Source organism: Molossus molossus, unplaced genomic scaffold, assembly GCF_014108415.1.
Source record: "Molossus molossus isolate mMolMol1 unplaced genomic scaffold, mMolMol1.p scaffold_m16_p_18, whole genome shotgun sequence".
In the NCBI taxonomy this organism is placed as follows: Eukaryota; Metazoa; Chordata; class Mammalia; order Chiroptera; family Molossidae; genus Molossus; species Molossus molossus.
The window spans coordinates 24,393,855-24,416,136 of NW_023425353.1; the positions used below are offsets into that span (position 1 = coordinate 24,393,855).

At 38.7% G+C, this 22,282-nt stretch overlaps 1 protein-coding gene across 4 annotated transcripts in view; it reads right to left on the reverse strand.

Annotated features, from left to right (window-relative positions):
• Window positions 1-22,282, reverse strand: part of RAD18 (RAD18 E3 ubiquitin protein ligase) — a 112,412-nt gene that overhangs the window by 84,047 nt on the left and 6,083 nt on the right. For all 4 annotated transcript variants that reach the window (XM_036267266.1, XM_036267263.1, XM_036267267.1 and 1 more), the window contains exons 3-6: window positions 14,388-14,449; window positions 13,005-13,075; window positions 3,012-3,349; window positions 371-470 (exon numbers count right to left, since the gene is read on the reverse strand). In XM_036267266.1, the coding sequence (XP_036123159.1) occupies window positions 371-470; window positions 3,012-3,349; window positions 13,005-13,075; window positions 14,388-14,449 (571 nt within the window). The remainder of the gene's footprint in view (window positions 1-370; window positions 471-3,011; window positions 3,350-13,004; window positions 13,076-14,387; window positions 14,450-22,282) is intronic.

Here is a 22,282-nt window from a genome sequence, read left to right on the forward strand (position 1 = left end):
GAAAAAGCTTTATTTAAAATTGTAAAACTTCTGAGCATCCTAAGAACCAAAAAAGATTCTATATGTTCTATATTCAGAGTCTAACCTTACTTTCTTTGGCTAAGGGGTTTCATGGTAGCTCTAAAGTTCTAAGAGAAGAAAACAAGTTAAAAAAAGTCACTAATTTCTTGTTAAGTCAAGTTTTATTGGCAGTTAAATTCAATAGCTAATTCTATTTGGCAAAGGGACTGGAAGAGGTCATTGACAGAGCAAAGGAAAGAGCGAGTGGGAGGGACTCTGACAGCTGGTCATTAGGATGTGCGTTATATGTTTATAAAGCACAAGAGACACCTAGCTAAAGCGGTTCAGTGGTTATGCTTAACTTTCTTACCTTCTGAGGCTTTCTTTCTTCTCTTCACGTGATAAACAGTTGTCCAAATGCTTATTAATGTGATCTTCTAAAATACTAACTCCACAAACAGGACATTCCACTGTATTTTTTTTAAAAAAGAAAGATTTTATTGTTTGCAGAATGGGCAAAAATAATGTAACATGGCATTTTTCAGAGATTATGATAAGAAACGGAATCTCAACATTAACATGTACTTAGAAAAGCAGAAGAGAAAAAGAACAACACCTCTGGGCAACAGGCATTGGGCAGACTGGTTACTGGGTAATGACTGAACTGTGGAAAGTCATCATTCAAATCAGGGCCTAGAAGAAGATACTGCAGAGAAGTTCGGAAATTTGTTTATTGGAAAATGCTTTGGTTAAGTCTTTTCTACCAAGTGTAATCAAACTATAAAACTAATCTTAGGTTTTCCCAAATCTTAGGAGCCATTCCTCCATGTTCAGTTCTGAAGCAATCATAACAACCTGAGTAAGACATACTTAAAGGGTGTGGTGCTGTAACTAGATTAAAGCATTTACTGATGTAGGCCAACTACTGCTCAATTACTCAATGGCTACGAATTAGTTAATTAAGCTTTTGCTTGTAAATTAAAATCAGGAAACAATCACTCCCAAACTGTTTCATGGGTGGCAGGGATCTGTGGAGGTGCCTTGGGGCCCAGAGGCCACCATGGGTGAGACAGGGAAGAAGAGGGAGATCAGGTGGAGCAGCACGGATCTAAGGCAGCGGGGCTTATTCTATCTCTTTTATATGTTATGGTTCATTGTAAGATTTCATTGGAAAAAAATTATTTGCTAGAGGAAAACATTAACTATCAAGCTAAAAACACTACCATGAGAACTGTGAATTGACAGAACAGCCAAATATAAGGAATGTTAGGAAATACAAGTAAAATTCACATATCCTTATAAATTTAAATACTTGAGAACTGAAAAACTAATGTCAATCTAAATGTAATAACCACTAATAGCCCTACACTTGTGTGCTATGAGGGTACCAAGATGTCTAAGACAGTTTCTGCCTAAAAGGTCCTCTAAACTTCACTGGCAAGAACAGACATAAAACAATAGGTCAAGCGAGCTGACCCACTCATCAAAAGTTAAGCAAATTATACACACAGTCCAGAAAACATGTGTTATAATACTTCAGTGATAGGAGCTATCAATATTATCTAACAAAACCAAAGAATGGTTAGATCTGGATAGTCTAGAAGGCAGAATGGGGTTAGTACACATTGTCAGTAAAGGGCCAGGTAGTAAAGGTTCCAGGCTTTGTGAGCCAGGTGGTCTCTGTCCGGACGACTCAATTTTGCCATGTGGCATAAAGGCAGCCATGACAACATGTAAACAAATGGATATGGCTGTGTTCCAGAAAATCTTTATTTACAAAGATAGGTGTGGCCCTGACCAGTCTTGCTCAGTGGTTAGAGCTTCAGCCCTAGGACCAATGAGTTGCAGGTTTTTTTCCGGTCAAGGGCACATACCTCAGTTGCACTTGGTCAGGGTCATGCAGGAGGCAATCGGTGGGTGGATGTTTCCCTCGCTCTTTCCCTCCCTCCCACTTTATCAGAAGATAAATTGAAAAATACCCTCAGGTGAATTAAAAAAAAAAGAAAAAAGATAGGTGTGGCAAGCCAAATCTGGCCTGCAGGTGGTAGGCTGCCAATTGCTGGTTGTATTCAAGGAACAGTGGGGAGATCAGCTTGGCTAGAGCAGAGGGACTTTTGAGAGACAGAAGTGAGAATAATCTGGACAACTAGGGCAGGGGTCAAATTGTTGTAGGCTGTAAATGCCAGTCAGAACATCTTGGAAATGTTCAAGTAGTGGTATAATAAGACACAAAGCATTCTTTAAGATTAAACTAGAAATAATAGGAAGGTGAACTGGGGTATTTTAAAAAAAATCAAACTTCATTCTGTTCAGTTATTCTCATATGTAAACACCCAAGCAGTTTTCTAAAAAACCTGGGACTGAAACCCAGAGAAACCATAAAGATAAGGGGTTAATGATGGCCTTGGGAAACTTGAAGGGACCGTAAAAAAAGAAAGAGATTAATGATTGCCCTGACCCCTGCAACCGCCCTTCTCCTCTGGAGAAGTCTGTATCAGCCCTGATGCCAATTAAGTGGAGCCAGGAGGAACGTAAGTTTTTTCTTTGAATGTAGCTCTTTCTGTTTTTTTAATGTAGATTTTTCTGTACTTTGTTCCTATATAAGCAAAGAACAAAGGAGGCTCAGGGCTGGGATGTGGGAGATCCCCCAGCTCACTGGTGTACAAAAGTGCTCCTTTACAATTCAGCTGTGCATCTCTGGTTATATCGCTGACACCAAAGGATTAGGGGGAATTAAAAGCTGAAAAACAAAGCTACTGCCATACTCGAAGTATGAACTACTTAAAATTGCTTCCTTTTTACAGCAGTCAGCCTGAGCTGTTCTCTGAGAGAAAAGCAGAACCATATTTTGAAGCACCGACTCCACCACTGCGATTGCTATGAGGTGCGATCTGGTTTGCCCTTTCTCATATTCCTCCCCCTCAAAAATGCTGCTCATTTAGTCATATGTTATGTGGGATGAGAAGATTCCCATTAAGTAAGAAAATACACCCGTGAAAGTCATGTCCTACCTTTAGTAACTTGTTTCAAAGTCGATGTAGAAGGTACCTCCGGAACATTAGCATCCGCGATGCCTGAGGCTATCTTTTCTAAAGAAGGTGTCTCTCTGGTCTTTGCAGAAGTGCTCACTTCTTTTTGGGGGCTGAATTTGCTTTCACTCTCATTTATCAACAGCTCTGATGAAGAACCACCAGTTTCTCTAACCAAGAAACTCTCCATTAACCTGCTTGCTTGCTTTAAAGGCTGTCTGAAGGCTAGAGGAGTGTGTAGTTTGGCAGCAAGGCTCTTTGAAGAGGAGGAAGCAGGAGAAATGGGTGGTGACTCTAAGGCAAACTGCAACAAATGGTTCCTTTAAGCACAAAAACACAACAAGTAATTAAGATACCAAGTAATGCATAATAAATTAAATAACATAAGCTGTTTCCCCAATTAACACTTATTTCTATGAAATATAGAGCTTACTCCATAATGACAAACCAAAGTGTTTCTTCTAAAATAAAATAAATACAAAACAGTATATCTGACTTTAAAAATCAGTTAGTCTTGCCCTGGTCGGTTTGGCTCAGCGGTTAGAGCGTCGGCCTGCGGTCCAGAGAGACCCGGGTTCGGTTCCCGCTAAGGGCACGTGCCTCGGTTGCGGTTGGTCCCGGGCCCTGGTTGGGTCATGCGAGTGGCAGCCACTTGATTTGTCCCTTTCACATCAATGTCTGTCTGTCTGTCTGTCTGTCTGTCTCTCTCTCTCTGTCTCTCTCTCTCTCTCTCTCTCCCTCCCTCCCTCCCTCCCTTTCACTCTATCTGAACAAAAAATAGAAAAATGTCCTTGGGTGAGGATAAAAATAATAATAATAATAAAAATCATTATTTAATCTGTCTATTAAAAAAAATGGAGGGAGTTCAGATTCTGGCGATGGAGAATAGCTAGTATGAGAATTAATCTCCAATCATAAATAACTTTAAAATCTGGACAAAATATCTAAAACTACTGTTTGTAAGCATAGGCTATAATCAACATAAGGCTGCAATCCCTGAGGGAAGAGAAACATGAGATGATCCAGTATTTCCCCAAAAAGCATTTTCTGGGAGTTGAATATTAAACAGAAGTCAAAACACAGACCAGTGATCTCACTTGGTAGAAGGAACAGAGACCGGAATTCTAGAAAAAGAGGGCTAGGATTGTAGGGACAGGATGCTGGTTAGGAGTTAGCCATGGAAAAGGAACCTCAGAACCCTGCTTAGAAAATCTGTCAATTCCTGATCACCTCCAGGGCTGCATAAACATAAGATGAAACCAGGAGAACTGGCAGGAAATGGATGCTGGAAAGCTGAAATTCCAAAGGTCAGTGGAAACAGATGCCGAGAAGCTGAGATTCCAAAGGTCAATGCTAGAAAATTATTGGGAGTCTGAGCCCAGCCAAATCTGAGAGATCTTGGTGCAAGACCTCAGACATTCAGTAGTAACCCACAAAGGCCACACCTTAGGAAAGAACAACACCCTAGAAATATAAAAAAAAATTAAAATACACCAAACCTAACAAAACACTAAACCAGGCCTAAACAGAATAAAAGTGGAGAGCTAGTAATTTAACTGCCTTATCAGAATAAAATTCAACATCTTTTAAAGAAAGATAACTCACAACCTCTATTATAGTTTCACCCACAATGTTCAACATACAATTTAAAATTACTAGACATGCAAAGAAGCAAGAAAAGTAGCCAATAATCAAGAGAAAAAAGTCGCCCTGGCCAGTTTGGCTCAGCGGTTAGAGCATCAGCCTACGGTCCCGAGAGACCCGGGTTCGGTTCCCGCTAAGGGCATGTACCTTGGTTGCAGTTTGTCCCCGGCCCTGGTTGGTCGTGCGGGTGGCAGCCACTCGATGTGTCCCTTTCACATCGATGTTTCTCCCTCTCTCTCTCTCTCCCTCCTACTCTATCTGAACAAAAAAAAAAAAAGAGAAAAAAGTCAATGGAAGATCAATAATCATCCAAAGAGTGGTATTAGAAGATAAAAACTTCAAAGTAACTATGATAAGTTAAAGAAAAAAGATAAAAACATAAACAAATGGATAAAAAGACAGTATATCTAAGAAGGAATTAAAATCCATCCTAGGAAGGATAAAAGCATATCATAATCAAACTACTGAAAAATAAAAAATAGAGAGAAAATCTTGTAAATAACCAGAAAAAAACAAGACATGGTTACTCAATCATGGCACTATTTACACTTGAGTCAGATAATTTTTTGTTGTAAAGAACTGTTCTGTGCATTGTGAGAAGCTTAGAAACAACTGCAGCACCCACCAAATAGCAATAGCAGATCTTCCTCCCAACCAGGCTGCAACAACAAAAATATATGCAGACATCAAATGTCCCCTGGAGAGGGGCTAAAAGGAAGGCAGAATCACTCTCAGGTAAGAACAACTGATCTAAGGGAACAATGTAAGAAGTATCATTGACTTCTCAGTATGGAGTTACCTCAAAAAAATTAAAAACGGAACTACCTTATGACCCAGTAATTCTACTTCTGGGAATATATCCAAAAAAATACAAAACACTAACTCAAAAGAATATATGCACACCTATGCTCACTGCAGCGTCTTTATTATTTAATAATCAAGATTTGGAAGCAGCCCAAGTGTCCATCAATAGATGAGTGGATAAAAAAGCTGTGGTACATTTACCAGGGGTGGGGAACATCTGGTCCACAGGCTGTATAAGGCTCTAAGAATCAATGCCAATTAACATTACAGGCCTCACCAAATTAGCCCGACCAAATACAGCAGGCTAATTTTTAAGTTGATAATTTTGTTTGGCACCTGAACGATATTATAAATATCCAAATGGCCCTTGGCAGAAAAAAGGTTCCCCACCCCTGATTTACATAATGGAATACTACTTGGCCATAAAAAAGAAGGGAATCTTAACCTTTGCAACAGCACGGATGGACCTGGGGAGAATTATGTGCTAAGTGAAATAAGCCAGTCAGAGAAAGACAAGAACTATATGATTTCACTCATATGTGGAATCTAATGAACAAAATAAACTATGAGACAGACTCATAGAACTATGGAAGCAAAAAGATAATATAGGGGCATCTTTAAAGTATAGAACAAAAACGAAACTGTCAAGAATTCTATTTCCATTGAAAATATTCATCCAAAATGAAATAAAAATAAAGACATTCTAAAGCAAACAAAAGCTAAGAGAATTCCTCACCAAATGGCAAGAAAGACTACCAGAAATCTTCATGAGGAAGGCAGGAAGGGGGTGGGAGCGGGAAGGCAGGCATCAATGGAGAAAAAAGAGGGGCATCTGTAATACTTTCAACAACAACAAAAAAAAGGAAAGAAATCTTCAGGTTGAAAGAAAATAATCCTATATGAAAGCACATAAACATCAGCAAAAATCAACAGTTCCAGAAAAAGCAAATATGTGGTTAAATACAAGACTACTGACTGTTTTGAAAACACCAATAATGTCTTGTAGGATTTATAACATATATGGAAATAAGACCTTTCAAAACATAGCAAAATGGAGGGATTAAATGATGCAAATATACTGCAAATTTCTTGCATTGTTCAGGATGTGATAAAGGTACTAATTTATGGTACATTATATGTTGAGGGTGTATTTTATAATTTCTTGGGTAATCACTTAAGTGACACTAAGAAGTATAATGCAAAAATTGACAAAGGAAATAAAATAATAAAAATACTATAATATCAACAAAAAGACAAGAAAAGAATAATATTTTCAAAAAAAAATACAAAAACAAATGGACAAACAGAAAACAAAAAGCAACATGATAAACTACAATCATATTAAACGTAATGGACTGCACATTCCAATTAAAAGACAAAAAGTGTCAAACGATTGAAAAATAAGATGCAACTGTATACTGTTTAAAAGAAAACACTTTAAATATAAAGACCCAGGAAGGTTGGAAATAAAAGGATGGAAAAAGATGTACCATGCAAACACTAACCAAAAGAAAGCTGATGTGACCAGGTCGGTGTGGGTCAGTGGTTGAGCACTGGCCCATGCACCAAGAGGTCACTGGTTCAATTCATGGTCAGGGCATATGCCCAGGTTTCGGGCTCAATCCTCAGCTGAGGGCATGCAGGAAGCTGACGATTGATGTTTCTCTCTCATCGATGTTTCTTTCTTTCTCTCTCTCTCACCCCACCTCCTCTCTCTCTAAAATCAATTTAAAAAAAATTTTTTTAAAGCAAGCTGATGCGGCTACATTAATAGCAGACAAAAAATAGACTTTAAGCAATAAGTATTATGATATGATATCTCATTGTGATTAATTTGCATTTCTCTCATAATACTTTCTGCCTTAACCTCTATTTTGTCTGCTATTAAAACCACAATGTTACCATTTCACACCAAATAGAATGTTACAACCAAAAGGACTAAGAGTACCAAATATTAACTAGGATGTGGAGCAATTGAAACTCTCATACACTACTGGCGGGTGTGGTCCAACCCAATTAGAGAACAGTTTGCCAACTTCTTATAAAGTTCAATATCCATCTACCCTATAGGCCAGCAATTTCATTCCTACTTATATACCCAAAAGTAATAAAAATAGATGCCTACACCAAGATTGCACACAAATGCTCATGGCAGCTTTGATAATACTAGCCATAAACTGGAAACAATACTGATTCATCAATGGATGAATAATAAAATTGTATATTTACACAATGAATAGTATTCAGCAATTTAAAAAAACAAATAGTGATACAAGCAACAACACACACAAATAACAGAAACAGTATGTGAAGCAAAGGAAAGAATATATACTGTACGATTCCATCTTTATGAAAGTTAAGAATAATCTATGAGGCCCAGCTGGTGTGGCTCAGTGGTTGAGCACTGACCCATGCGCCAGAAGGTCACCAGTTCGATTCCTGGTCAAGGCACATGCCCAGGTTGTGGGCCAAATCCCTAGTGCGGGGCATGCAGGAGGCAGCCAATCTCTCCCTCTCCCTTCCTCTCTCTCTAAAAAAATTAATTAAAATTTTTTAAAAAAGAATAATCTATGAGGATGGAAACCTAATGTTGACTCTCTATGGTGGGGGGATTGACTACAAGCAGAAAAAGGGAGTTATGGTGATGGAAATGTTCTCTATCCTGACTATGATGATAATTACACAAATGTATGCATTTATCAAAATTAAATAATCAAACTTGCTACATGCATTTCACTACATATTAGACCATAGTTTAAAGACATCAAGAAATAGTAAAAATAAAAACAATAATAATTTCAAAAATCTCACTAACATAAACTAATCAGAAAGGCTAAAATTAGACTGGGAATACCAAGTGTTGGTGAAGATATGGAGCAACTGGAATTCTCATACTTTGCTAGAAGTGTAATTGATTTTAACAATTTGGAAACTATCTTTAAAGATACCGACAAAGCCCTGGCTGGTTTGTCTCAGCAATTAGAGCGTAGGTCCGTGAACCAGAGTCTCCGGTTCGATTCTGGTCAAAGGCACGTACCTCAGTTGCAGTTCGACCCTGGCCCTGGTCAGGGTTGTATGGGAGGCAATGGAGTCGTCCCATACACCAAAAGGCTGCAGGTTCAGTCTCTGCTCTGGGCACGTACAGAAGGCAACCAATCAATGTTTCTCTTTTACACTGATGTTTCTCAATCTCTAAATCTCTCTTACCCCCTTCCACTCTCTCTAAAAATCAATGGAAAAAATATCATCTGGTAAGGATTAACCCAAAAACAAACAAATAAATGAATGCCTACTCTCTTATCAGCAATTACATTCTAGATATACACCAAAAGCCATATACAAGACTCAGCAGTAGTCAAAAGACAAAAATCGGAAACAATCCGGTGTCTATCAATAAGAAAATGAGCCCTGGCCGGTTTGGCTCAGCGGTTGGAGCGTCGGCCTGCGGTACAGAGAGACCCGGGTTCGGTTCCCGCGGCACGTACCTCGCTTGCAGTTTGTCCCCGGCCCTGGTTGGTTGTGCGGGTGGCAGCCCCTCGATGCGTCCCTTCACATCGATGTTTCTCTCTCTCTCTCTTCCTCTCTCTCCCTCCCGCTCTATCTGAACAAAAAATGGAAAAATGTCCTCGGGTGAGGATTAAAAAAAAAAAAAGAAAAGAAAATGAAGGGAAAAGTATCCATATATTACCACCTGAAATCTATAGACTCATAGAAAAAAAACAAATATTTACCCCAATGATACATCATTTGATTGGATTTCCCTTTCTCTATTACTGAAGTCAATAAAACCATTCTATTAACACTCATACCACCTAGGGTCTAGTTACTTCACTGAGTAGGAAATGATAAAAAAAGAAAAAAGCAGCCTGGCCAGTGTGGCTCAATGGATTGAGCATCGTTCCATGGATTGAGAGGTCCCGGTTCAATTCCCCATCAGGGCACATGACCAGGTTGCCAGCTCAGTCCCCACTAGGGGGTGTGCAGGAGGCAGCTGATACATGTTTTTCTCTCAAATTGATGTTTCTATATCTCTCTCTCTAAAAAAATCAATAAAACGTATTTTAAAAATAAAAAAGCAGTAATTATTATATTTTACTTCAGTTTTATAGAAATACACAAAAATTCTATTTACATCAAGATATCCTCCTTCATATCTTATTTAATTGCCAGTCATAATCTTAATGCTTTAACCCTTTTAAATATGTCCAGATACTAATGGGCATATCTAATATTGTAAATATTAACAATCAGGGTTAAGGGAGGGTGAGAAGATGCGTAGGAGAATCAAGATTGTCTATGAGCTCATAAATGTTTAAGTGATGTTCATCTGAGGGATCATTATACTATTTGTTTTACTTTTGTATATGTTTGAACTTTTCCGTAATAAAATGTTCGAAAATAAATAAATAAAAGCTGTAGTGGGAAGAAGGTTAAAAGAAAAACTTAAAAGTCTTTACTTAAAACAGAAATAAAATAAAAATACAGAACCACAATCAGTAAGTCTCTTTTCCTTCCAGGATCTGGATTTGGTACAGAGAAGGTTCTAAGAAAAGCATTCACCTCATTATGACAAAGTAAAACACACTCTTCAATTAATGGATGAAACTGTCACTGACAAACCATTTCCACACTACTATAGGATATGTCTTTTCAGCTTCTGCTTTACTCACAACTGAGATGAATTTTATTTTATGAATCTACTCTCTAACTTCAAAACAGGCCAATAAAGAATGTTAATAGGCAGCTGTGTCACTGCAATGATAAAAGTGTGCCCCATGCTAAAATTTCAATTCACTAATTTCTTTTTTTTTTTTATCCTCACCTGAGGACTTTTTTTTTTTTTTTTTTTTTTTGCATTTATCTTCAGGTGGAGCAAGAGGAAGAGAGAAACATCGATGAGAGACACATCGACTGGTTGCCACCCACACGACTCCAACCAGGTCCAGGGACAAACCGCAACCAAGGTACGTTCCCTTAGGGGGAACCGAACCCGGGTCTCTCTGGTCCGTGGGCCAACGCTCTAACCACTGAGCAAAACTGGCCAGGGCTAAGTTCATTAATTTCTTAATGTGCCTGTCACTCTTGGCAGTGGAAATATAATAGATAACAAAATCGTCTCTGTCCTCATGAAGCTGATACTAGTAAAGGAAGAGAGAGTAGACACATACAACATTAAGAGGAGGGGATGAGCTTCAGACTCACAGAATGATCACAGAAGACCTGACCGAGAAGATGACCCCTGAAAAACAGAATCCAAAGCAAGTAGAGAACTAAACCATGTAGATATCTGAGGAAACTTTGTTTCACCTAGAAAAAACAATAAGTGCAAAGTCTCTAGATCAGAGTATGAATAACACGTCTGAGAAACAGCAGAAGGCCAAAGTGATGGAGCTGAATGAATAGACAAGAGGGAGAGAATCAAAGATGAAGTCGGAGAGGAATCCTACTGTGTGGAGCAGAGGACTGCCATGGAGTGGACTTAGCCTTCCACTCCCACTGAGACGGGAAACCACTGCCCACGACCTGACTTTTTATTATAAAGGACCCCTCTGGTGGCTGCCCTCAGAAGGACTGTAAGAAGGCAAAGAAATCAGAAGAGCATGAAGAAGTGATCACAGTAATCTCGGCTGATGCTGGTATGGACAGAATATTGGTAAAGTGATAAAAAGCTGTTAGATTCTGAAAGTATTTTAAACACAGAGCCAACAGGATTTACTCATGGAATAACAGATAAAATGTGAAAGAGAAGGATCAAAGATGACTCCAAGGTTTTTGGCCTGGGCAAGTGAAAGGATGGAGCTGCCAATTACTGAAATGAGAGACGGTGGGAGCAGCAGATCTGGAGTGGGGTTGGGCAGTGGGATAGAGAATCTGGACCTAGAAAGTATTATCCTAAGCGAAATCAGCCAAGCAGAGAAAGACAAATATCACATGATCTCACTTATTTGTGGAATATAATGAACATAACAGTCTGAGTAATAGGGTAGACCCAGAGACATGGAAGTAGGGTACAGATACACCCACTGTAGTGAATAATTAAATAGCCTATTCCTTTTGGGAGGGAGGGAGGAAAGGGAGAGTTCAATCATTCCAAGGCCTCCCTTTAAGTTACCAAAAGGTCTGTGAACCCAAAGATACTGCCTGTTTCTCTTGCACAAATGGATGCTATTCTTTGTAACACTCCTTTTTTCCTAGCAGGGAGGTTGTTATGTTTTCAGTACTAGCTGAAGAAAAAAATACATAAACCTAAGATACAATTTTACTGTCTCAAAAGTTCCTTTCCTAAGACATGACTCCATCTTTTCTCATGGATTTCAAAATATAACTGACTGAAAGACTAACTGGTGAACGACTTTAAAATAAAAAAGCAGTAACTTTTAATTACGAGAACCAGAGAATCTCAGTGTTTCTTAACCTAGGAAAGCATACCACCTTTTTATGACGTTGCTTATGGAAATAACTAACCAGCCAATCTCTAGAATGTCATATTGGGTAAGTTCAGAGAACTAAACTTGATCATTTTTTAGGATAAATAATTGTGCAATTCTACTGGAAAGAATCTCTTTACGTTTTTAGAAGCAATGTAATGTACCTCTAAGAATGCTCTCCAAAAAGCATTCTTCAGTATGTGGACACCTATCATTAACTAAACACAGTATATACCTAATAACAATTCCTGCTTGACTTGCATGATTAAAACTAAAAATAGCCCTGGCCGGTTCAGCTCAGCAGTTGGAGTGTCGGCCTGAGGACCAGAGAGTCCTGGGTTCAGTTCCCGCTAGGGGCACATACCAAAAAAATTTTAAAAATAAAAAATAAATAAAACTAAAAATAATTCATGATACTGTTTGGTAAAACATACCTTTTTATATCCCTTTGGGTGACCAAACTCACATTCTCCATCATGCATTTGTCAGTTAAGAAGTAAAGCTACATTTCCGAGTTTAATAAAGTGACTACTACGTATTTCACATGGCACATCATTTTATACATGCTAAGTAAATCAGATTAAAATGAATGGATTAACATGTAATAGATACAGAAACAATTATAGATATATGCGTGTACATGGTTAGTAAACACATAAATATACATGCAAATGTCCCCCAGCTGTCCATGAAGAGGGCCTAGAAACAATGCTACCCCAGTAACAATGAGCACAGTCCACTCCAGATCCTGATTTCTAAACACCTTTCTCCAATAAAAGGAACCAGAGCTCCTTGGGGAAATGGCTGACTGTAGGATTAGGTCAGGAAAAATAAAAAATGAAGCTAGAGTATTTTTGTAGTCCAAAAGTACATGCATGCTCAAATCTGCATTTTAACTTGTTTTTCATAACAAGCAGATTTTTGTTAGGTAAAGGGAGAAAATCCCATTCCCACTAAATTGTTCATGTGTGATTAGTTGCTGCTTCCATTCTTTACCCCAAATATGCAACCCTGCATTCCCTAATCCCCACAAGTGCAGAGTACAGAGAGACACAAAAGGTAGAAGTAGTTAGGGATTAGTCACAAAGTCAAATCATACCGTGCAAAATTCAAGCTCTTTACCAGTTCATCTAACACGCGGTTATTTTTCAGGTCTGGCTCTGTGACTGTCTAGAAAAGAAAAACAACAGATGGGAAAAAAGTCAGGAACAATAATTCACTTGTCATAATCTTGTTTTGGAAAATGTGTGACCCATCCTCCTGAGACTCCCCATCCCATTAAGTCTTCCAGGAAAGCCTCAAAATAAAGTTCATTTATCTCATACTAATTCGGTATTTACAAACACTGAATCAGTATCAGCTGACTGGAGGTCTGATAAAAGCTCTCCATAGCATATGGTAAAATTACACTGCACTAAGATAAAACCTAATATGAGCCCTGGCCGGTATGGTTCAGCGGTTGGAGCATCGGCCTGCGGACCAGAGAGTCCGGGTTCAGTTCCTGCTAGGGACACGTACCAAAAAAAAAAACCTAATATGAGCGAGAATGCCAGCCCTTTACCAAACATCTTTCCTGAAGAACAGAAGAGATGCTCTTAGTGATAATGCTGGGAGAAACATTAGGTGTCCACAGAGAGCTTACATATAAGACTGGTTTTCAGGAATGCAAGAAGAAATTGGTAAATCCAGTAGTTATTTCGCATAAATGGTATACTGTTTATCTCCATGATGATACCATCTTGACCAAGACAGTGTGCCTAAAGTTGTAAGAGTTCAGACTTGAGAAACAAATTATCATTTCTTACACAGGGTTTTTACGTAATAGCTCAGAGAAGTTCAATGACATCCTGACACCATGCACCTTCCAGAACTACAACCCAAGCCCTTTAACCAGCCCAACTGTCCTTTTTGTCAGACCTTACCATCTCTTTTACTTCTTTCTTTACTGCTACTTATGTTTACTTTCCCTTTTAACCTACATTTTCATCTACTTCCACCACTTGAAAAGCTTCAGAAACCATGAACAACAAACTTCCTAGTGTTTGTCCCTGAAGGTCTGTTTTGGGAAAGAGGTAAGGGATCAACCAGTCAGGCTGGGTTTAGCCCAATGGCATAAATCTTTGCCTTCTCCACAGATACTTACACCAGTCACCTGCAAATAAATAATCCTACCATCACAGATTTTCTATCCAATGTGAGAAAGAATAAAAAATGAAAAGCCATAAAAACATGGGTCTTGATATTTATGAGCACTACATTCTGACCTTAAAAATTAGTTTTTCTTCCTAAAATATATTTAGGTTATCAGAAATCTCCATAAAAACTTAAAGCCCAGTTCTCCACAGATGTGTCTTAGAGGTCCTTTCTGAAAATGTCTTTTATGTAGCTTAATTCAATAATTATACATCTTCCCTTGCGTACACGAGGCAGAAATATTTGCACCAATGAATAATTTTTAAATAAAAAGGAAGGAACAACTTACCACACAACAAGTTGGACACTGTGTTTTATAGGACAAAAATTTCCTTATACAGAGAGAACAGTCTGCAAAAACATAAATGCAACACAAATTAGTTAAGCTATATTAATAACACAAATTTGACTTCTAACAAAATCTGACTTAAGTTGTAGAGTATTTCTATCATCTAAGGTATAGCATTATAATTTCAAACTTCTAGTACCTCTACTCTACCTATGCACAATTACAAATGTGATTAAATAGCATTTTTAGGAGAGAGAAACATATCAAATAATAATAATCATGAGTCCCTAGGACATCACAACTCCATAGCAACACACATCACTCTCTATATCCTCCATATATCAAACATAGGAAACATACATGTAAGACCTGGGATGATGGATATTGTATAAATATGTCAGATATCACCCTGACTGCTTTGGCTCAGTGGTTGGAGCGTTGATCCTCATACCGAAGGGTCTCAGGTTCGATTCCCGATCAAGGGCACGTACCTGGGTTGCAGGTTAGATCCCTAGGCCCAGTCAGGGTCATGTGGGAAGCAACCAATTGATGTGTCTCTCTCACATCGATGTTTCTTTCTCTTTCTCCCTCTCTCCCTCTCCCTCTCTTACACTCTATCTAAACATTAATGGAACAATATCCTGGGGTGAGGATTAACCAAAAAAATAAAAATAAAAATAGATATATCAGCTATTTCTACTAACATTCTAAAATATAAATTTTGAAAAAAACAAATATACATCCATTAGGATTTCGACATCCTAACTCTATAAAAGATGTCCATCACCCCACATTTAACAGTACAGCCCGGCCAGTGGGGCTCAGTGGCTGAGTGTCCACCCATGCACCAAAAGGTCGCCAGTTCAGTTCGATTTCCAGTCAGGGCACATTCCCAGGTTGTGGGCCCAATCCCCTGTGTGGGTCATGCAGGAGGCAGTCAATCAATGTCCTCTCTCGTCGATGTTTCTCTCTCTCTCTCTCCCCCTCTCCCTCCCTCTCTAAAAAGCAATAAAAAAAGGGGGGGGGGGAGGCACTGGGATTACCAACAGCAAGTTCTTCCTTGTGGGGAAAATTTTTTAAGAAAAGAAAAGAACAATATATAATGGAAGGTCCTTGACCTCAAGAAGCTAACAAAATAGTGAAGCAATTACAATGTAATAAGGCCTATCTATTTAAGCAGGAAATTGATATTAACTAAATTCTTCACACCCAAGGCATTGTAAGATGATCTTCCAAAGAAAAATATAGATATGAACGCGAAGGCCCGCGGCGGGTTTTGATGCTATGTGATTTCTGCCCAGTGCTCTGAATGTCAAAGTGAAGAAATTCAATGAAGCGCGGGTAAATGGCGGGAGTAACTATGATTCTCTTAAGGTAGCCAAATGCCTCGTCATCTAATCAGTGACATGCATGAATGGATGAACGAGATTCCCACTGTCCCCACCTACTATCCAGCCAAACCACAGCCAAGAGAATGGACTTGGCAGAATCAGCGGGGAAAGAAGACCCTGTTGAGCTTGACTCTAGTCTGGCATGGTGAAGAGACATGAGAGGTGTAGCATAAGTGGGAGGCCCCCGGCGCCCCTCCGCCCCCACGATGGGGCAAGACAGGGTTTGTCAGCCTTGCAGAAATGCAAATTAAAACAACAATGAGGTATCACCTCACACCTGTCAGAATGGCCACCATCAACAAATCATCAAAAAACAAGTGTTGGCGAGGGTGTGGAGAAAAGGGGACTCTAATACACTGCTGGTGGGAATGCAGACTGGTGCAGCCACTATGGAAAACAATATGGTGTTACCTCAAAAAATTAAAAATTGAATTGCCATTTGACCCAGTGATCCCACTTCTAGGAATATACCCTAAGAAACCTGAAACACCAATCAAAGAATATATGCACCCCCATGTTCATAGCAGCACTATTTACAATAGCTAAGATCTGGAAACAACCCAAGTGTCCATCAGTAGATGAGTGGATTAAAAAGCTGTAGTACATATACACAATGGAATACTATGCAGCTGTAAGAAAGAAAGATCTCTTATCCTTTGAGATGGCATGGAAGGACCTGGAGAATATTATGCTAAGCGAAACAAGCCAAGCAGAGAAAGAAAAATATCACATGATCTCACTTATTTGTGGAATATAATGAACTTTAAACAAACTGAACAAAATTAACCCAGAGACATGGAGGTGGGGTTCAGGCTGACAAGCCTCAGAGGAGGGGGGGGTTTGTGGGGGAAGAGATAAACCACAGAACTTACATGTATGTATGCATGACCAATGAATATAGACAACAAAGCTGGAGATGGGGCAGGGGGAGAAGGGGAGGAAGGTGTCAATAGGGGAAAAATGAGGAACATCTATAACAAAACCTAACAAAAACTAATAAATAAAAAAATTTTTAAAAAAAAGAAAAATATAGATATGACTAACAGAATGGTATCTTTACTGGTAGACAATGTGCTATTAGCCTAAATTAAGCTTAGTGAAGGGGTTTCATTAAAAAAAGGAATCAGCCCTGGCCAATTTTGCTCAGTGGTTAGAGCATCGGCTCTTGGACCAGTGAGTCGCAAATTCAATTTTGGTCAAGCGCATGTACCTTGGTTGTGATTCATCCCCAGCCCTGGTTGGGGTTGTGCAGGAGGCAGCCACTCGATGTGTCCCTTTCACGTTGATGTTTCTCTCCCTCTCCCCCTTCCTCTCTCTCTCTTTCTTCCTCTCTCTCCCTCCCACTCTATCTGAACAAAATGGAAAAGTGTCCTCAGGAAAGGATTAAAAAAAAGGAATCAGCCCTGGCCAGTTTGGTTCAGCAGTTAGAGCACCGGCCCACGGATCAAAGAGTTCTGAGTTCGATTCTGACCAAGCGTACGTACCTCGATTGTGGTTCATCCCCACCCCGGTTGGGGTCATGCAGGAGGAAACCAACTGATGTGCCTCTCTCATATCAATGTTTCTCTTTCTCTCTCTCTCTGTCTCTCTCTCTCTTCCTCTTTCCCTCCCTCCAACTCTATCTGAAGATAAATAAAAAAATATCCTCGGGTTAAGTTTAAAAAAAAAAAAGGATTCAGTTTAGTGAAGGAGGAAAAGACAATATGATTTCATATACAGATATCCAGTACATGAAAAGTCGTACCAGCCTTAGTAAGAGTACCCAGGAGGAAAAACGAAAGAACAAGTTATAAAAAAGATAAAACAGGCAGCATTAAGTCCTTTGGGAATTTACACTCACAAGTCCAGAGAAGATACATCCACAGAAAAGGTTTAAGACACCTCTAGAATCTCTAGCTGGGCTGACTAGTGGTCTTTCCTTAATGAAGGCAGTCTATAAAATCTGTGAGATCTGAGAAAGTAGTTTTATTTAACTTTAATTAATTTTAATTAAAATGTAAGCAGCCACATGTGGCTAACAGCTATGATACTAAATAGTGTAGGTCTAAATATTCCAAGTAAAAACAGATACTGTCAAACTGCCTTATAGGGCAAAAGCCAAATACATGTTGTTTATAAAAAGCTCAATTTAAATATAAAGAAACACACAGGTTAGAAGTAAAAGACAGAAAAAGCTAAACCATGCAAACACTAAAGTTAAAGAAGTGGGAGCAGCTACATTAATATCAGGAAAAAATGTAGACTTCAGAACAAGGAATATCACCAGGGGTAAAAAGGACCATTTCATGATAAAATGGTAAATTCATCAAGTAGACAAAAAAATCATAAATATGTATGCATCTAGTAAAAGCAATTCAAAATACATAAAGCAAAAAGTGATGGAAGTGAAATAATAAACAAATCCACAATTATAATGGGAGATTTCAACACACCTCTCTCAGCATTGTTAAACTACAGAGTAGGGAGGCTACAGAGATACAGAAGACATAAGAGCACTATCAACAAATTTGCCCTAACTGATATTTATAGAACACTCCACCCAGCTACAGAATAGACATTCTTTTCAAGTATACATGAAACATTAACGAAGAAATACCATATTGCTGTGTCATAAACTAGATAATGTTTGAAGATTATGTTTTCCAACAAGAACTTAATGAAATTACACATTAGCAATAGGGAGATATCAGGAAAACTCCCAAATATTTGGAACAGACTTCTAAATAACTCATGGAGCAAATAAAAAATCACATATTTGGAAAAAAATCTAAATCTTTATATTTAGAATATTTTAAACTGAATAAAAATAAAACATATCAAAATGTGCAGGATGCAGCTAAAGCAGGGTTCAGAGGCAAATGTACAACTTTATTCATTTTTTATTCCTCACCCGAGGGTAGTTTTCTATTTATCATTAGATAGAGGGGGAGGGAGGGAGGGATAAAGAGACAGAGAGAAATACAGATGTGATAGAGACACATCAACTGGTTGGCCTCCCACACGACCCGACCAGAGTCAGGGACAAACCGCACTAACCGCTGAGCCAAAACAGCCAGGGAGAAATTTACAACTTTAAATGCTTACATTAGAAAAGAAGATCTAATATCAATGATCTAAGCTTCTACCTTAAGCTAGAAATAAAAGAGCAAATTAAACTCAAATAAGTAAAAGGAAGAAAATAGAAAAGATAAAAAAGTATAGCTCTGGCCGGTTTGGCTCAGCGGTTAGAACATCAGCCTACAGACTAGAGAATCCCGAGTTCGGTTCCCGCTAAGGGCATGTACCTCAGTTGCAATTTGTCCCTGCCCCAGTTGGGGTCGTGTGGGTGGCAACTAGTTGATGTATCTCTCTCACATTGATGTTTCTCTCTCTCTTTCTCTCTCCCTGCATCTCTCTCTCCCACTCTATCTAAAGATAAATGCAAAAAGTGTCCTCGGGTGAGGATAAAAAAAAAAAAAAGATAAAGTAGAAAGCAGTGGAATAGAAAAAATACAAAATACAAAAACCAATGAACCAAAAGTTGGGACTTTAAAAAGAGCAATAAGCCTGGCAGGTGTGGGTCAGTGGATTGCACATCGTCCCACTAACTGAGAGGTCCCGGTTCGATTCTCAGTCAGGGCACATGCCCAGGCTCTGCTGGCTCAATCCCCAGTGGGGACATTGCAGGAGGCAGCCGATCCATGTTTCTCTCTCACATTGATGTTACTCTCTCTCTCTCTCTCAAAAAAAAAAAAAAAAAAAATCAATAAAAATATATTAAAAAGGCCCTGGCCAGTTGGGCTCAGTGACTGGAATGTCGGCCTGTGGACCAGAAAATCCTGGGTTCGGTTCCCATTAGGAGCACGTACCAAAAAATATATATATTAAAAAGAGAAATAAAATTGACAAACCTCTAACTAGATCAAGGAAAAAAATAAAATACTCATTTCTAGCATATGAAATAAAAAGGGATGTCACTACCAATCCTCCAGACATAAAAGGACAATAGAGAAGAGTATTAAAAACTATGTCAAGAAACTCAAGCACTTAGATTAAATAGACAAATTTCTTTCTTTCTTTCTTTTCTTTTCTCCTCACCCGAGGACATTTTTTTCCATTTTTTGTTCAGATACAGTGGGAGGGAGAGAGAGAAAGAGAGAGAGAGAAATATCAATGTGAAAGGGACACATCGAGTGGCTGCCACCTGCACGACCAACCAGGGCCGGGGACAAACCACAACCGAGGAATGTGCCCTTAGCGGGAACTGAACTGGGGTCTCTCTGGACCGCAGGCCAATGCTCTAACTGCTGAGCTAAACTGGCCAGGGCTGGACAAATTTCTTGAAAGAAATTCAAGGTCATTTTAACATTCCAAAGTCAATCAATGTAATTAATCTAATATAAATAAAGGAAGTAAATCATATGAGTATCTCCATAAGTGCAGAAAAAAATCTTGACAAAATTCAATACCCATTCATTTAAAAAACAAAACCTCTCAGCTAATTAAGAACATAGAGGAACTGCCTCAAACTGATCAACTTATGAAAATGTATTAAGGACGTGATAAAACTTTAGCTAGCGTACTTAGAATACTGAATGCTTTCCCCATAAAACTGGGAATAAGGAAAGGATGTCCACCCACACCACTTCTACTTAACATTGTACTAGAGGCACTAGCCTGTGTAACAAGAAAAAGAAATATTAGGCATACTGATTAGAAAGGAAGAAATAAAACTGTTTTTATTCAGACAATGCATGTGTATGTAAAAATTCCTAAGGAATCAGTAAAAAAAAGTTGCTGGAATTAAAAACGAATTTAGCAAGAACACAAGATAAAAGGTCCATATAAAAATTGTACTTCTATGTGCAAGGCCTGTGCACTGAAAACTAAACAACATTGTGGAAAGAAATTACAGAAAAGCTAAAGAATGGAAGAATATACCATGTTCCTATACCAAACACTCAACACTATTAAAACAATTCTCCCCATATTGAGTTCTAGATTCGGTGCAATTCCAATGCACATCCCAGTAGGCTTTTTTGCAGAAATATGCAATCTGATTCTGAAATTTATATGGAAATGCACGTAAAATGCAAAGATACTAAAAGAACCCAAATAATTTCAATAAAGAAAAACAAAGTTGGAATACTTACAACGCCTGACTTCAAGGCTTACTAAAAGCTGCAGCAATTAAGACAAGATGGTATTGGTACAAGAACAGACATGTAGACCAATGGAACAGAAAAGAGTCCAGAAACCGGCCCACACATGATTGCCTGCAGCCATATTAACGGAGATGGGGAGAACTCAGTCAGATGACAGATGTTCTGTATTTTAACTGTAATGGTTACATAGTATATGCATTTGTCAAAACTCACTAACATCTGTACACTTTATTATGCACTTAAAATGAATGTTATTTTATGTAAATTATACCAAAATAAACATGCTTTTAACACATATTTAGAAACAATCCCCAAAACTTACCTTGGTTATCAATGTTCTGGCCTAGAAAAAAAACTAACATTTATTAAGGGCCTATAATGTGCCAGACACTGGGCTCTACACAGTTAATTCTCACAATCATCTTCTAAGGTAGAAAATGCTCACCAGATGTTTACCTTTGAAGAAATGTTGGGCAAACTCATCAACCTAGTAAGTGGGAGTCAAGAGTCAAGCCTAAGTATCTCTCTCATGCCCATGTTGCTAACACCATCATCCTGTCTTCTCTATAGAAACTTTTCCACCAAAGCTTACAACCCACTAAAACAAACCACTTATTTCAAAGTCAACCCTGTTGGCTGTTGTTTTTTTAACTTTCCAAGACAAATCAACTTAAAAATAGAGGCCAGAAAGATAATGAACTTAAGTAATCCACAAACTAAATAGCCAGCTCTTGAACAATAACAAATTCACCACTATGTGTTAAATACATCAAGTACAAAAAATGCACACTAGACTCATAAAGAGAAGTGCAGACTCTAATATAACAGTCTGTCCAGCATCACATAGCAAGTTAAGTGATAAAACTATACTACTATTCACCCTGGCTAGTTTGGCTCAGCAGTTACAACATCAGCCTGCAAACCAGTCTCGGTTTTGATTCTGCCTGGGGTCCTGCGGGGGGTGGGTAGCCAACTGATGTGCCTGTCTGTATCTCACTCTCCCTCCCTCCCTCCCACTCTAAAGATAAATGGAAAAATATCCTTGGGTGAAGATTAAAAAAAAAAAAAAAAAAAGCCCTGGCTGGTTTGGCTCAATGGTTAGAGCGTCAGCCTCCAGACCAAGTTGTTGCCGGTTTGATTCTGGCAAAGGGCATGTACCTTGGTTGTGGTTTGGCCCCGGCCCTGGTGGAGGTTGTACGGCCCTGGTCGAGGTTGTGCGGGAAGCCATCAGTCGATGTGTCTCTCTCACGTGATGTTTCTCTCTCTCCCTTTCTCTCCCTCTCTTTCCCTCCCACTCTATCTAAAGATAAATGAAAAAATGTCCTCGGGTGAGGATTGAAAAAAAAACAAAAAACTGTAA